Source organism: Phascolarctos cinereus, unplaced genomic scaffold (assembly GCF_003287225.1).
Source record: "Phascolarctos cinereus isolate Bilbo 61053 unplaced genomic scaffold, phaCin_HiC Scaffold_4;HRSCAF=312, whole genome shotgun sequence".
Classification (NCBI taxonomy): domain Eukaryota; kingdom Metazoa; phylum Chordata; class Mammalia; order Diprotodontia; family Phascolarctidae; genus Phascolarctos; species Phascolarctos cinereus.
This window is the reverse complement of record NW_027555847.1, coordinates 391,948,935-391,966,937: the sequence shown is the minus strand read 5'-3', so window position 1 is coordinate 391,966,937 and position 18,003 is coordinate 391,948,935. Positions and strand designations below refer to the sequence as shown.

General features: G+C 36.0%; 1 protein-coding gene across 3 annotated transcripts in view; it reads right to left on the bottom strand.

Moving 5' to 3' along the window:
• Positions 1–18,003, bottom strand: part of SLC39A6 (solute carrier family 39 member 6) — a 51,871-nt gene that overhangs the window by 23,576 nt on the left and 10,292 nt on the right. For all 3 annotated transcript variants that reach the window (XM_020985696.1, XM_078153289.1, XM_020985695.2), the window contains 5 exons: positions 17,095–17,772; positions 14,763–14,946; positions 12,409–12,578; positions 5,362–5,580; positions 3,730–3,835 (listed from right to left, as the gene is read on the bottom strand). In XM_020985696.1, coding sequence (XP_020841355.1) covers positions 3,730–3,835; positions 5,362–5,580; positions 12,409–12,578; positions 14,763–14,946; positions 17,095–17,772 — 1,357 coding nt within the window. The remainder of the gene's footprint in view (positions 1–3,729; positions 3,836–5,361; positions 5,581–12,408; positions 12,579–14,762; positions 14,947–17,094; positions 17,773–18,003) is intronic.

Here is an 18,003-nt window from a genome sequence, read left to right as displayed (position 1 = left end):
GGCTCTTTCATAGGCCCTCTACTTTCCTTAATCTCATCAGTTCCCATGAATTCAATTACCATCTCTATGTTCATTTTCAGATCTACTTATCTAGCCCTAACTTTTCTCTTATCTCCAATCACTGAATTTCCAGTCACCTACTAGACACCTCAAACTGGATGTCCCACAGATACCTTAAACTCAACATGGGCAAAACTGAACTCATTATCTTTCCCCTAAATGCCTTCCTCTTCCAAACTTCCTTATTAATGTTGGGATGCCACTATCCTCCCAGGCACCCAGGCTTACAACCTAAGTGTCATCCTTGACTTCTCACTCTCCCTCAGTCCACTATAATAAATATATTGCAAAAACCTGCCAATTCTACCTTTGTAATCTCTCATGTACATTCCCATCTCTTCTCTAATACTGCAACTACCCTAATACAGGTCTTCATCATGTCAACACTAGACTAATGCTATAGTTTGCTGGTTCATGTTAGTCTTTTTAACTCAATTCTTTCCCTACTTTAGTCCATACTCTACTGAGCTATCAAATTAAGTCTTCCTGAAATGCAAATGCAGGTCTCTCCATGTCAGTGCCCACAATTCAATAAGTTCCAGTGGCTTTTTACCACTTCTAGGAAAAAATATAAAATACTCTAGCATTCAAAGCCCTTCACTTCCTTTCCAACCTTCTTTTGCTTTATTCTCTTCCCATGTACATTTCAATCCAGTAATGCTGGCTCCTTGCTGGTCTTTAAACAAGACAACCCATCTTTCAACTCCAAGCCTTTTCATCGGCTATTCCCTATGCCTAGGATGCTCTCTCTCTTCACTTCTGAATCCTGATTTTCCAGTTTCTTTCAACTAAAATCCAACCTTCTGCAAGAAGACTTTTCCAATCTCCCTTAATTCAAATTAGTACATTCCCTCTGAGATTACCCCCCATTTATATTGACATTCATACAGTCATTTACATGTTGTCTTCCCATTAGACTGTGAGCTCTATCAGACAGAGACTATCTTTAACATTTTTTTGTATCCTGAGGGCTTAGCACAGCGTCTGGCACTTAGAAAGTGCTTAAATAAATGCTTATGGATTGACCAGATTACAGAGTGTGAGAAAAGACTAGAAAGATAGGTCAGGACTAGGTTGTGAAGGGCCTTAAAAGCTAAACAGAAGTTTATATTTTATCCTAAAGGCAATAAATAGGAAGGCACTGAAGTTGGATGAGTAGGGGAGCTACATGGTCAGACCTGTTCTTTTGGAAAATTACTCTGACAGAAGAGTACAAGATGGACTAGGGAGGCGACAGACTTGATGCAGTGAGACTGATTAGGAAGCTGTTTTAATAACCTTGGTGAAAGGTAATGATGGCCTGAATTAGCATGGTAGCTATGTGAATAGAGAGAACAGTTCAGATGATAAGCTACATTGTGGAGGCAGAAATAACAAGACATGTAGTTGACCGGATATAGAGTGAATGAATTAGGAGTCCACCACTGAGATTAGGATCCTGTAACACTGAAGAGAATGATGGTACCTTCAACTGAAGTAGTGAAGTTAAGAGCAGAGAGTGCTGGGGGAGGGTAGAAAAATGAATTCTATTTTGGACATGTTGATTTTAAGACGTTTCCAGGACTTCTAGTTTGAAAGACAGTTGGTAATGCAGGACTAAACCTCAGGGGAGAGACTGGAGCTGGAGATATAGGAGTTATATGCATGTAGAAGAGAGCTATACCCATGGGAGCAAATGAGGTCACCAAGGAGTACAGACAGAGAGAAGAGGGCCTATGATAGAAACATGGAGAACACTCACCATTAGGAAGTATCATATGGATAATGAGTAAGAAAAGGAGATGGAGAAGCAGTCAAACAGGTAGGGGGAAAACCAGAAGGGAGAAGTATCACGAAAATCCAAATGGGAGAGTGGTCAACAGTGTCAAAGGGAGAAAGGGGACTCAAAAAAGACCATTAGAGAGGCAGTTAGGTGGCACAGTGGACAGAGCACCAGCCCTAGATTCAGGAGGACCTGAGTTCAAATCTGGTCTCAGACACATAACACTTACTAGCTGTGTGACTCTGGGCAAGTCACTTAATCCTACTGCCTAGCCAAAAAAAAAAAAAAAAGAAAAGACTATTATATCTGGAAATTAAGTAATCACTGGTAACTTTGGAGAGAGCAGTTTCATTTGAGTGATGCGGTCAGAAACTACATCACAGAGAGCTAAGAGAATTAGAGAAAAAGATGTAGAAGCACTGAGAAGAGCCAACTTTCTCAAGTTTAGCCTCAAAAGGGAAGAGAGATATCACAATAGCTAGTGGGAATGGATGGATCAAGTGAGGGTTTTTAAAGGATAGAGATGTGGGAATATTTACAGGCAGCCGGGAAGCAGCCACAGCTCAGGAATGAGAGGAGGTGAAGTGGAGACATTGAGTATGGACAGCTTTTTCAAGGATCAAATAAGATCCTTCCAAAACTCTGCCAGTTAAAAGTGAGTAAGTGAGAGACAGTGAGAGTGAGAGAGAGAGAGAGAGAGTGCGTGTATATGTGTGTGTGTGTGTGTGTGTGTGTGTGAGAAAAAAGTAGGAATTAGATGTTTAACATTTATTAGACAAATCCTATGAGTAGAGCAGTTTGTTAAGCCCCTTTCTAAGTATTGAGTAAATATGGTAATTATTGCCCATTAATAAATACCAAACTCATAATGAAGGATGCTTTTTTCCACCAGGAACTAAAAGTCAAAAGACAACTGTTTATAATCATCTAGTTCGATAAAATATTAGAAGTCTAAGGATACTGGATGTTAAAAACAAAAGACCAGGTAATGTCTATATATTCCTCAATAAAGTAAAGCAGAAGGCAGAGAAGAGAAGGAAAAAAGACTAAATAAACAACTACCATGAATTCTCTCCAAAAGAGTATACCATAATGATGAAGTAACAAAAGGCAGCAGGATATGCAAGAAAAGATAATGAATTTGGAATTCAAAGACTTGGGTTTTAATCCTAGCCACATTACTTAGAGCTGTGTTTTTGTTTGGTTGTGGCTTTAAGAATAGTAGCAGCAGGACTTGAAGGCTAGCAAAGCCTTCCATATATAATGTCCTTGGATCCTCACAACAGCCTGTGACAGGGCTTATTTATTAAGTTGCTGGTTTAATCTCTCTGAACCTCAAATTCCTCATTTGCAAAACTATAATGGGAAAGAAAATTTCCTCAACTGAAGAATTTCTGGGTGAAGCTTTGATTTGGTTTAAAAAGTTCTTATTTGGGTTCATTACATTAGTGTTCCTTATTTCAGTGTTTCAATGGTGTTCAAATTCCTGGTTATAATGGCATTTTTAAGGGAATACACTAGAGGCAAATCCTATGCAGTTGAGCTATGGAAATAAAATTGCAAAATTTGACTGGTCTTAAAATAAATGACCTCCTAGCCAAGATCACCTGATTTCTCTAGTGGAACAAATGGGTTAGTGTAAAAAGGGCATAGCAAGGTCCCACAGGACCAGGGATGGCCAGCCTTGAATGTTCTGGCAAATTTCCCCTGAAAATGAAGACTTTCTCACTTTCTATCACTTTTAGAGGGTATACAACAATTTATCAGCTGTTCTTTAGGAAGTAGATGAGGTAGATAAAAAATAGATAAGAAAATAAGATAAGGGAATAGATAAGAGCTAACGCTCTTCTGATCGAGAAAAAGGTATACAGCAGGATTCTTCCTCAGATTTGATTACCAGGACTTACGATCATCTGTGTCTAACTTCTCTTCATTTGTTGAAAGCTGAGATTCATACTTGGACAACTGTTTCTTAATCTCCATCTCATCATCACTTTCAGGCTTTTTTTGAGTCTAACGAATCAAGGGAAAATAATACTTTAACAGAATTTGCAAACATCTAAAAGTCAAACATTTAAGCAAATATATATAATGTAAAATAAAAGCCATATTAATATATTACTATCAAATTGTAAACTTTTGAGTGCAGGCAAGCACACCTTTTGGGGGGGGAAAGGGCATTTTACATATACATACCTATACATATATGTTTATCAAGTATATAATAGTTATATATATATATATGTATATATGTAAAATTGTTACATATATAATAGGTGGGTTCAGTAAATGTATATATTTCATAACAAATCATAAATACATGAATGCAAAGCCATAATTACAACACCTCAGTATTTCCTCCTCAATTTATGACTTTTGGTTATATTAATTTGCTTAGCATTTGAAATAATCACACAAAGGGTACCCCATTCTTATACAGTTGTAACAGTAGAATCATTAAGGATTAATGCAAGCTATGCTTCTCTCAGAGAAGTACAATTTATTAGACTGAAATTTGTTCCTTTGTCATCTCTTGTGATGAGGACAGAAAAAACCCTTTACTACCAATACTGACAGTTATATTCATCAGCCATTAAAAGCTAGAAAATGCCTTTATAATAGTGCTTTGTTGTTGAGTTGTTTCAGTCATGTCCGATTCTTCGTAATCCCATTTGGAGTTTTCTTGGCAAAGACACTGGAATGATTTGCCATTTCCTTCTCCAGCTCATTTTACCAATAAAGACTCTAAGACAAACAGGGTCACATAGCCAGAGCGTTTCTGAGGCCAGATCTGAACTCAGGAAGATAATTCTTTCTGACTTCAGGTCAGGTACTCTCTATCCACCGTGCCACCTAGCTGCCCAATAATGAGCTACTTTGAAGTAAATTATCTCCACAAGCTATTCTTCACTGGTTATCTCGCACATATCACTAACATAGGGCCATGTTTACAATAAGGCATTTAATACATATTTGTTGAATTAAATCAAAAAGAGGGTGTTCTCCCAGCCCTATCTACCTATTTCCAGCCTCAAAAGATTAGAAGTAGCTGCAGAAAAAGCATCTCCTGTCTGAACCACTAGGACTGAGAGGAAAGGTCTTTGAGTATGGATGACATAAATAATGTAACTGAAAAGGTACTGTCAACAGAACACGAGAACTACCTGGGTAACTACGTACCATCTCTGGCAGAAGATGGAACGAGTGCCACACAAATTTTTGCCAAAAAAGAAGATCAACTATAAGGCAACATTTTCAAAGCAATATTCACCACTGTCATCAAATAATATTTATTGGGGACCTACTGCATTTCTGGGTCTAGAAGTCCTGTTAATGCCATAAGCCTAGTCATTTACCTTTTTCCTTTTCCATCTCATGTAGCATTGGAAGCTTTAGGGAAGAAAAATCTAGAAGTACTAAGACCTACAAGTACTCCCTTAAGTCGCAGAACTAGAGACTACTAATTTCCCAAATCTGAGATCTCAGATATACCATCTATCAGCATGAAATATATTAAGTATCACATATTAATATTTTACCTTTTTCTTCTTGTCCTTAAATTGTTTGATCAACGTGATTAAATGTTCAGCAAGAAACATGAAATACAGGCCTCCTAGAGCTGTAAGGCCTTTCCAAGTAGAGTCAAAATAAGTACTTTCTTCTATATTTTGAGAAGACAGATGACTGAACAGTGGTCCTCTGCTTGCTTGAAGGGGCTGGTCCTCATGACTATGACTGTGGTGGTGACTTGCATGAGACTATGAACAAACAATATTTTTCAAAACTGTTAGATTCAATTTAGTAACATACAAATGACTTGCCAATGAAATAAGAAACAACATTAAGAATCTTTTCATATTGAGAGTACTAATATGATAATTAAGTACAGTAGAACCTAAGAGTATCAAACCAATTGCACCAAAGGCTGTGTGTGTTTATACTTTGGTGCAATTAGTCTGATACATATACATATATATGTATATATACACACATACATGTGGGGGGAAAGAGAGCTAGCACTTCTATGTATGTCAACAAAAACACACTCATCCAGATATAGCTCTCTCCAATGACTTTAATCATTTTGACTAGTACTTAACTGAAATTTTTTTTTAAATTTTAGACCCTGAGCAAATGACAATAAATAAAAGAACCTCAATGAAATTGGTTTCTGTTGATAATACTTGCTATCTTCTAGGTCAGCAGGAAATATGTGTAAGTGAATGAAGACTAGCTGATTTGGGATTTGGAGGCAGGTTCTGAAGCAGGTTGTCATAAACGAAAACAACAAGCTCTTCTTTGCAGGGTACTTACTTTTAAGTATACATTTTCCCCCTTTAGATTATAAGCTTCTTGAAAGCAGGGATCTTTGTATTAACTTTGTAACCTCAGCAATTAGCATACAGTAACTTGTATATTACAGGCACTTAAACATTTGAATTAGAAAGTGTCTTCATGTGGTATCTTTCAGAAGTCTCACATTTACCTGGTACAGGGTCCAAATTAATGCATGGATGCATGAAGACTTTTAGAAGTTCTATCATCTCCTATATTTTGAAAAGACATTTCAGAAGGGCAACTAGGTGGTGCACTGGCCCTGAATTCAGGAGGACCTGAGTTCAAATCTGGTCTCAGACACATAACATTTACTAGCTGTGTGACCCTGGGCAAGTCACCTAACCCCAAATGCCTCATCAATTTAAAAAAAAAAGAGGGAAAAGGAAAAAAAAAGACATTTCAGAACCATAGACTAACCTGAGGACAGCATATTATTCAATTTTGGAATTTACTTTATGTAAGGCAGGGTTAGTATCTGGTCATTTTTACTATCTTTCTGCTTGCAATACTGCCTCAGTGATAACATATAGACTGGGAAATTATTCAGGAATCTGAAATGTTACAAGTTACAGAGACGATAATCTGCATGAGTAGAGGGAGTTTCTTCACCCCAAAGTTCCTTATACCAATATAATCAAAGTTCCAGTCCATACCCCTACCAGATGAGGGATCTGATGAGAAAATTAAGCCATAAGGAAGGCACCAATCCTGTAAGACCTTATGTTACTAAAATATTTTAGATTCAATTGTTAATGTTGTTTGCACCTGAAATATTAAGCTGTATGTCCTGACATCATTTCTATAGAAGCATATCTTCTAATGATGAAAGATTCTTAAATAGGCCCCCAAATTTTTTTAGGAATCTTCCTGGATCAGATAAAGGTCTTTTATAGCTCTAAAAAACCTATCACTTCTTTACACTCCATAAAAGTATATATATAACAGTAGAAAGAGAACTGAAATTGACATGCCTGCGGTCATTCAGTCAACAAGCACTTACTAAGTGCCTAGTATATGCCAAGCACTGTGCTAGGTGCTGTAGATACAGAAAGAAAACAAAACCAGTACATGCCCAAGGAGCTTTCCCCCCCCCCTTTTAAAGTATCTTAGTACCTTGTTTTTATGTCACCAACATCTCTCAATATATCCCTCTTCCCTTCCACTCTCTAAGGGCTTTCCATCATAACACAGAATGAAAAATAAGGGAAAAACAGCTCAGCTACATCTCCCAAGATATCAACCAAGTCTAACATTCTATGCAGGATTCCACACCTACAATGCCCTCACTTCTCCAAAAGGTATATATTCTCATCCTTATTCTGTGGAGTCATTATAATTTGGTCATTATAATTTATCAGCATTCAGTTTTGATTGTTTTACTGTTAATGCTCTTTCAATTTACACTGTGTTAGTCACTGCAGATGGTTTCCCTGGGTCTGCTTATTTCACTTTGTATCAGTTTATAAATGTCTTCACATGTTTCTCCATATTTATCATTGGGAGTTATTGTTTTTGACAGTGAAGCAATATTCCATCACATTCACAATTTATTTAGCTATTCTTCATTCACTAGGCACTCATTTTGCTTACAATTCTTTGCTACTACAAAAAATATTGCCAATAAACAGTTTGGTATTTTTGGAGCTTTTCTTTTCATCTTTTTAACCTCCTTGAGTGAAGGGAGCTTACGTTTTATTGGTTCACTGTATCTGTGATTCCAAAATATGACAGAATGTTTCTCAATGTTAATGCTAAATTAAAGGACACTGAGAACAGTAAAACAGCATTTCTGAAGATAATGCTTTGGGTTTTGACTGGACAAATAATCTGGAGTTTTTTGAATTCCACCCCCCCAACACAATAAGTATTTCTATATGTGAAGTAGAACACAAAAAGGATTTTATTTATACACACACACACACACACACACACATATGTATATGAAGCTATTAATACTCATTCCATAACACTTTTTTTAAAAAACATCAGATCTTAAGCCCATGACTTTCACAGCTGATCTGTGCTTCCTTCTGTTCTTCTCTGTGCACTTTTAAAAATGTTTCTGTAGCCCTCTTCTTTTTTCTTTTCATTTATTGGCATTACTATTGCTGTTCCCACCTTCCTCCCACCCCCTTCCAACTGAAAACAGAAAAAATAAAACAAAAATAAAACCCTTATAATGAAGAAGCATAATCAAGCAAAATAAATTCACACAGAGCATTACTATAATGCTCGCAACAATGACCCTGTTTTTATAAAAAAGTCAAATTCTATCCAGGAAGCTGTTTCTCATGCATCTTCAAAAATTTAATTCATTTTAAAATGTTATTCCTACATTTAAAGGATTATGTACTTCAATTATCTAGAAAATTCTGACATGTTAAAAGTTTTTTCTTTAACAAGATAAGTGAGGTATTACAACATGTACCTCTGCAAATATATGCCCAAAGAATACACTTTTCAAAGACTGAAACTTATCTGGCAGAAAGTCTGGAGTTTGTTTACAATTCATATGCTAATTAATCCCAATGTTATCATCCATATTAGACATTCAGTATTTATCAAAAACTAGCTAATGTTACGGGGTTTACAAAAGCACATTTACCCAATTCTAGGGTTCAGGGCTCTATTCCTGGCTTGCCAGCAGGTCAGGAATTTTAAGCTTTATGAAGTTGTGAGGCACTGAGCAGTATGAACCCTGAATATAGAGGCTGATCTATGTAGGTGTATTGCAACTGTGTACAGTGGTTACGCACATAAGAAAACAGTTTTTGAAACAAACATAAGCATGTGAGAAGAGGTGTCAGACTTGCTGACTTGGCCAGAATCAGATTAAAATATAATTGGTAAATGTTTGACAAAATACATAAAAATACAATACAACATAAAGTTAATTTGTGATTTTCTAAGTCAATATGTACCCCACAAGGATGTTTTTTCAGTTTGACACCAGTGATAGATTTTCTGTTCTGTTGAGAACTTAGTGATACTGGCAAGCTCAAAATAAATTTCTGAACATAGTCAATGTGGGAACTTGTTTTGCTTCACTATGAGTATTATAAGGTTTTGTTCTCAAGGTGAGGGAGAAAATAGCAATAGGATCACCAAAAAAGAAAATAAGAGGACCACTGAAGAATTTTTAAAATGCAGAGAAGAAAACAGAAATAAATGAGAGAAGCAGAATAGCTGTGAAAATTACAAGTTGACTTTACTACATACTTAAAAGGAAAAGTAAGCTAAGTGTAATAGCTTCATATTTAATCCTCTTCTTCTGTTCTACTTTGTATACAGAAAAGCTCACTTCATTTGACACTTGTGAATTTCAGAGCAAAAAAACTTAAAAAAAGACAAAGGCAATTTCTGGGGTCTAAAGCATACACATTAAGAATCATTCTTTTAGATACAAAAGATGTTCTCATTGACAAGCAGTAGAATCACCACAACTTTTCAAAAGAGAGTTCTATGCTTGCTGTTCGCAAAGGACTAGGACTTGGGGCACCCTGAGAATGCAGTGGCAACTTCCCATTATTTGTCAGACATTAAAGACTTTACAGCCAGTGTGAGACTTATGACATTTTGAAATAGTGATACGTTCCTCTGAGAATGACTTAGTAAGTAAAAAAGAAAGTGTAAAAAGTCAATTTACTTTATTAAAATTTGCTAAAGAACTCACCTTTTTCACTGACTGTAACCTCACTAAATGTACACATAAAGCTAACAACCATTTATGCAAAAAGTTTTAAAAACTAAATAATCTAAAAGCTGAAAAGAAAACCAAAATCTTTTACCAAGCACTGGATAAGTGGGAAGGAAAGAAGACTGCTCCAGGAGCTTTCCTGGAAATGAGGAGTATGACAGGGAGCGAAGAGCTACAAAACTTTGGGGTTTAAGTCAGTTTATCTAAATAAATTCGCATGATCTGTTCATTGCATGCCAATTTTGTCTAACACATTTTTTAAAAACTTTTAATTTTTAGGCAATTGGGGTTAAGCACTTGCCCAGGGTCACACACCTAGTAAGCGTCAAGTGTTTGGTCTGAGGCCGAATTTGAATCAGGTGCTCCTGACTTTGGGACCGGTGCTCTATCCATAGCTGCCCCCCAATACATTTTCTTAAAATCCACATTTCAAAGAATATTTACATAAGTATTAAACCCTCTGAAACATTTGTTGCTTTCTTCCCTTACAAAACACTACTTTACCCACTGTATACACTTATTGAAGCACAGGAAGGGGAACAAAGAGCAGAGGCTTTGGAATCAGCTGATCTGAGTCTGCCACCTCTTCCCCAACTTATTTTTCAATATAATCCTTACAAGTCACTTAATTTCACTGAGCCTCAGTTTCCTGTTTTGCAAAATGGGGATGAAAATGTTTGCCCTGTTATGCAAAGCTGTTATAACCAAGGTATTCTGTAAACTGCAAGGTTTCGCTTATGAACCACTACCAACAAGCAAATTAGTAAATAATAACTGATGCTTGTTTTTCCCGTTAGTAAGATATCACCAATTAGGTAGTCAAGAAGAAAAATTATGATGGATACTGAACTCTAGTGCATTTTTTATTTTTCAAAACAGTCACATTACAAATAATGAAGGATCACAAAATACTAAAACACATCAAGAGCAGAGAGTCTTAATAAGGCGGATTGTGGCTTGAACCCAAATGTAAATATTTGCAAATACAAGAAGCACCCATATAAATCATGGGTTCTGCATGACTTATTTCTCTGGGTTTTCTTTTATAAGTAAAAATAGAAAGGATAATAGCATCTCCCTTGCCAAGTTCTAATGAAAAGATGTAAGATAAGGAATTGGAAAACCTCTGTTGCTATTAACTAGCTATATGATCTAATGCAAGTCATGTCAGTTTTATGCCTCAGTCTCCTTAGGTGCCAAAACTGAAATAATACAAGCTTTTCCTGCTTCCAGGGTGTTTTAAGTTTTAGATAAACACAAGAAATTCCTGCACACTACATACATCTGAGACATCGTCACATCATAGAAAATAATTATTTGTTCCAAAAACAAACAACTTCGGTCACTTATTTAATAACCAATAGCACTTAACACTAAAAGGGAAGAAAAATGTTCCCAGTGCAGGCCTCTCTCAAGTGGCTATGCTTGCACTAGTATCAAAGCTTAAAGCTACAAAAGTAATTAAACTTAATTCCTCCTGCAATGATAATTTTGATATACCTACTCATTTAATCAACATTTATTCAACTCATTGTGATTTGAGGGGTATCAGTGATTCTAGTAGTGAATTAAGCAGAACAGAATTAAGAGCAAGATAATTATGGTTAGCTAACGCTGTTAGGATAAGAGTTATGATTGATTAAACCACCATGTACTGTTGATTATATTAACTGTATTTGATTAATCAGATAGATTCATAAAAAAAAATCAGATTCATACTGTTAGTTAAGAATGCAGTAAGAATATAATTACTGCACTAACCATCCCTCCTGCCCCTCCAAGTACTGGGCTTGTAATAAAAATCATTTGCCTTTTCACCTTGATGAATCATTACCATCCCCTTCCTTGTAACCTTGTGCTTTAAAACCACAACTTCTTTAGTCCCTAGGAAACAGCTGGTCAAACACTATTGTTAGAACAATGGAAAATCCCTGATAAGCTGACAAAAGGAAAGCCCAACATAGCTAATAACTCGTGAAATGCCTGCTGACAAAGTAGTTATATCTGATGGATCGCCCTTAGCCAATTATGAGAGTTTCTAGGCTTCTAGGCTTAACCAATCATAGGAGTTTCCACAGTTCTGAAGAACTCTGCCAAGGGCTAGGGGACTTCCCAGAGACTATCCTAAGGTCTATAAAATCCCTCAGCCTCTGGGCACAATGATCCTAGGCAGACAGGAAGGTCTTGAATTGGATGGCTTAGGGCAATCGATTACAGCTCAGACTCCTGTCTTAGTAGTTGCTGACTGGAATTTTGTGGCCCACATTCCTCTATCAATCTCCTTTTAATATTTTTTAAAAATCCAAAACGTTAGCTTATCCTTAGTAAATTTCCTTAAGAAAAAAAAAAAGGAAAAAGCATGAAAACTTGTGTATACAAGTTAGTAATGTCTAATGTATTTCAAAATTACATTATATCATCAAAAATCAAATTTCTAGCATGTCCATGACTAGATGCAAACAATTTTAGTAAATAAACATTCAAAGACAATCTCTGAACAATCACTGTCAATACAGAATAAAATATGTTAAAATGGGCTGATACTACTTACATGTGGGAGAAGATGCAAAAAGGCATCACCACTCAACGTCCCAACAGCTAATGCCACAAGAAAACTTAGAAGAAACTTGAAAAACACACGATTCATCAGGGGTACTAAGATGACACCAAGCAAAGAAAGGAAACTGATGATGGAAATAGCTATGAATCCACCAATCCAAGCTGTTAAAACAAAACACACACAAAAGGTAATCATGCAGTTAATGTTCAAGTTACTTATTTATTTTCTTGACTTTCACAACTAAGGTCAAAGGACAGCAGCTACAAGACAAAATGCATCAAAGTACGGGACCTAGAGTTAGGAAAACCTAAGTTCAAATCCAGTCTCAGACTATTACTGGCTATGTGACCTGGGCTAATCACAACCTCCGTCTCAGTTTCCTCATCTGTGAAATGGAGAAAATAACAGCATCTACCTTCCAGGGTTATTATGAAGATAAAATGAGATCATATTTGTGCAGTGCTTTTCAAACTTTAAAGCCTTATATAAATGTTATCTATTATTATGACTAAAGCTGTGGTGAAATAACAAATCTGTTGAAAAATATTTTCAGGCCCATATTCTTAACCAGAGAGTTCTTAAATGAAAGTTTACATTGTTAAGACCAGCCCCAGGCTGGAAAGAAATTATTATGCTTTCCAGGATGAATGTTCTTGCTCTTTTGACAAGAGTTCTTTGAACCTAAGTATTTCAATTCACCAATCATTTTATTAAGTACCTGGCAAATCACTTAATCGACATAATTTCCTCATCTGTTAAATGCAGATAATACTTGCAGAACTGAGCTCAGAAGGTCATTGCAGGGCAAACACTCTGTAATCATTAAAATATTATGTAAATGCCAGTAGCTATTAATATGACTTTTAAGAATTATATATCCACATAATAGCTGCTTTCACAATCAACAGGAAGACTTAAGAACTCTAAACAACATGATGACCAACCATAATTGTAGTGGACCCATCAATAAAACATGCTTTCCCACTTCCTGGCAGAGAAGTGATGATCTCAGGATGCAGACTAAGATATATATTTTTGGACATGGCCAATTTGGAAATTTGTTTTGCTTGACTATGCATGTGTTTCTTTTTTCTTTTTCAATGGTGTTGGGGGAGAGGAAGGGGAAGGGAAAATGGAAAGAAGAGAAGGTAAATTTTTGTTAATTGAAAAAAAAAATTTTTAGAATGGGAAATTTTCACAATTAGGTCATAAGGAGCAAAGGACACATCACACAAACACAAAATTTGAGAATGGAAGGAGCTTAAAGGCTGTTTATTCTAACATATACAAGAAAAGAATCCCCACCATAAACATACCTAACAATAACTGTCTAGTCTCTGAAGGTGGAGGAAACCCCACCCCTCAGGGCAGGTCATTATACTTTTTGGATAGTTGTTGTTCAGTCCTGTCTCACTCTTTTGTGATGCCATTTTGGGTTTTCTTGCAGAAGATACTGGAGTGGTTTGCCATTTCCTTCTTCAGCTCATTTTAGAGATGAGGAAACTGAGGCAAACAGGGTTAATGACTTGCCTAGGGGTCACACAGTTAGTAAGTGTTGGAGGCCGCATTTGAACTCAGGAAGATACTCTATCCACTATGCCACCTAGGTGCCTGGTGATGGAATATTATTGTGCTACAAAAAATGACAAAGGACAAAAATAGTTTCGGGAAGACTTATATGAACTGATGCAAAATAAAGTGAGCAGAACTAAGAGAACACAATACACAGTAACAGCAATATTGAAACAATGATTAAATGTGACTTAGCTACTCTGATCAATACAATAATTCAAGACGATCCCAAAAGACCCATGACGCAAAATGCTAATCATCTCCAAAGAGAGATCTGATGGACTCTGAGTGCAGGCTGCAGTATATTTTTTTCCCCAACTCTATGTTTCTTGCTATTTATTGTTGGTTTTGTTTTAACAACATGGCTAATACGGAAATGTTTTACATGACTTCACATGTATAACTGATATCATATTGCTTGTATCCATCTAATTCTGGTCCACTTTTCTCATTTTACAGGTCAGGAAACTGAGGCAGAAGGAAATGAGGTGACTTGTACTATATCATAGTGATAGGAAGCATTAAATTTAGGAAGACCAAGTCTTGTGATTCCAAAACCAGTACTCTTTCCATTGGACAATACTGTCTCATAAATGAATTTTCTTTAAAAAAAAAAAGTCTCCTGAATTTTAAATTTTGTATTATAAAAATATCCAGCCTATTTTTTTAATTTGATAATTTTTCACAGAATACATTTTCTATCTCTTCCCTCTTTCCTACTATACTACCCCCAGAGTTAAACAAAGCTGCTGAAGAGCATAATTCCACCTTACCTATTTGTAAAGAATAGGTCTTGGGAGGGATTTCAGTCTTCTTTTCACTGGTTACGTGAACTATACAGGATTTGCCATCAATCTGATTGATGATAGCTGGGCAAAGATAATTAAATTCTGTTGCATTCAGCAATACTTGTACGCCCATTCCATGAGACTGGAGAAGTTTTGATGCATTGAAACACTAATGAAGACAAAACATTTCAAATTACAAAAGGCATTACCATAGTATGGAACCTGGAAAAAAAACAAACCACAAGCTTTTTGTTATATGAGAACCCTACATTCCTGCTAAAAAGATTATATGGAAAATTGTTTAAATTCAAGTGACTCTAAATTAATTTTGTTTTCAGAATTTAGGCACACACCCTGAAATGAAGTACAGACACTAGGAGGTACTTACGGCCAAACAGGCCATGGGTGACACTTTAATGAGATGTTGTAACACTCAGTTAATGGAATCAGCTTCTTCCTGTTTCTTGTGAAGCATCTGAAATTCACAGGCAAATAGTACTAACCTAGTTTACAGCAGATGTGTCAAAAAAGTTGCCCACAATAGAGCCAGATTAAAATGGAATTGGGAAATATTTAACAAAATAAAAATACAACAAAGATAATGTTCACATGTGATTTTCTAAGAACACGCTTCCCAAAGAGATCCTTAGGTATCATTTAGTGGCCCCCATATTTATTTGAGTTTGATACCACTGCTATATAACATACATTCATCTGGAGAAAAAGCTTGAGTGAACAGGCGGCTGGATGAACTGGCATATGCAAGGCTGAGTCAACTTTTCCATAGGCTGGGAGTCAAGCAACTACAGTGGTAGTCCCTGTTGTCACTAATGTGTGGTTTTAGACAAGCCTCTTCTCCCCCTTGAATTTGAATAGTTTCCTCATCTGTAAAATGAGTTCAATGGATTGGATGTTCTTAAAAGTCACTTCCTGCTTTAAAGTCTAAGATTCTACCTAATTTAGTTATGATTTACATCCTACTCACTTGTAAATCTGAATTAACTTGTTAGTCACCTACTATCAAATAATTCTCTATTTACAGATAGTGAGAAGCTGCCTTAAGAAATCTGTTTCATTAGGGGCAGCTAGGTGATGCAGTGGATAGAGCACTGGCTTTGGAGTCAGAAGGATCTGAGTTCAAATCCAGTCTCAGACCAGACACTTGACACTAGCTGTGTGACCCCAGGCAAGGCACTTAACTCCAACTGCCTCGCAAAAAAAAAATCCGTTGATTTATGATAAATGGTAATTTTAACAAGGGCTTAACATACTGGTTATTCATCCTAATAAACATTTATCATGACATTTCTCCTACAATAGCTTTAGTTTGACCCTGAAAATACTTATTTACCATCTGTCTCTCTTTGGTGAATAGAATTAATATTGGTCAAGCAGGCAGCATCGTGGCCTAATGGAGAGAATGCTGAATTGATTCTGCCTCAGACACTTACAAGCTATGTGACCCTAGGCAAGTCAGTTAATCTCCTTCAGGCTCAGTTTCTTCGTGTGTAAAATGAGGATAACAATAGGACCTACCTCACAGCGTTGCTGTGTGAACAAAATGAAACAATATAAGTAAAGCATTTTGCAAACTTAAAAGTGCCATGAAAATGTTAGCTGTCAGAATAAAATCTTACAGATATCTTTCAGGAAGAGCAGGCAAGTAATTTTTTAAAAACATATGCAATAGAAAAAAAAAGCATCTACTTTAAATATTAGTTTATTTTCAGGAGAAGGTTCTCTCAAAAATAAACTATTGGCCTCAATGCTTTTCTAGGTAAACTACTTGATCATTCAAATTGTCTCAACTTTTATATCAGATACTTTGAAACTCACCCTTTGTAAGCCAGGATACTACAGAACAGCCTTTACCAGTACTTAATAAGATGTTACTATAGTAATATGAATTCAAACTATAATACTTTCATTTATTAAAATGTAGCTAATAATTTAGCTCTTTAAAATTCCACAGATTTGAATTTTTGTTGACTATACTAGTTAAAAGTTACTTTTTACTCAGATAATTATAACACTTCACTTTCCCACTGAATTACATGTAGTAGTAATTTCTATATCTAAGGCTCTGTTTATCTGCTTGCCAAATAGTCCATTAATTAAAAACCTTTCTCTGACTGAAGTAAAGACAACCTTATTTTGTTATAAATGAACTTAAGAGTTGTAGGAAGGGTCAAACTAGGGCAAAACTGAGAAGTAACATTTTCAGTGCCTATCCTCCTTTTCCCTTCTAATGCCAAAGTCCACAGTGGCATACCACTCAGCATGTTTAGTTAAAAACAATAAACAAAATTAATCTTACCTCCTGGACGTTTTGGTTGGAATGCTTAGAATATATAGAGCTTCCTCCTCGGTCTGGTTCATTCACAACAGATTCATTTGCTTTTTCTTTTGCCAGCAAGCTCACACCATTACCCTCTGTAGTATTGGGTGCCAAGAAACTGTTCAAATCTTTGGGTAGAAGCTGTTTCCTGGTCTTTAGGAAATGATTTCCTTCTATGGCAGTGCTGTAAATAGCTGTGGTCATCTCACTAACACTGTCCTTGACCAAAATGCTTGGCTGACTCTCAATATTTTCTGATTTGTGTAGTCCTTTAATCTGGCTATTCCTGGTATCTTTAATTGTACCACCAGATTCATGATCTGGACACACGGTTTTCTTAATATTTTTATTTGTGGTACCATGGTGATGATGGTGATGATCATGGTCATGATTTATATGAATTCTCTTAGTTTTATCAATGCCTATATTCTGAAGCAATTTTCTAAATCCTTCAACTGTCAAGGAATTATTCTCGCCATATCGATGGAAAAGTTCCTGTAAGTGCTGCCGCTGAGTAACAATTGCCAAATCAACATTAATACTAGTTGTCCAATTGGGAATACTTTTTTCTGGTTCCATTCCATGATGGTTACCTAACACTGATATGACTAATGTGAAGAGCAGAGCCGCAGAAAATGTCTTCTCCATTGTAGTTTCCTATAACAAAGGGAGAAAAAAATATGGTTATTCCTTGTCTTTGATAAGACAGTAGGAATGGGTTTCAAAAATCATGTGCTTGAAAAAGTATACAAATATATTTATTAAGCATCTATTTAAATGTTGGGGACACAAAGTCAAATTAAATCATTCCTGAAGACTATATTCTATTTGGGAATAAAATATAAACACAGATAAGTAATCCTTCAATGGATATGTGATCTCCTTGAA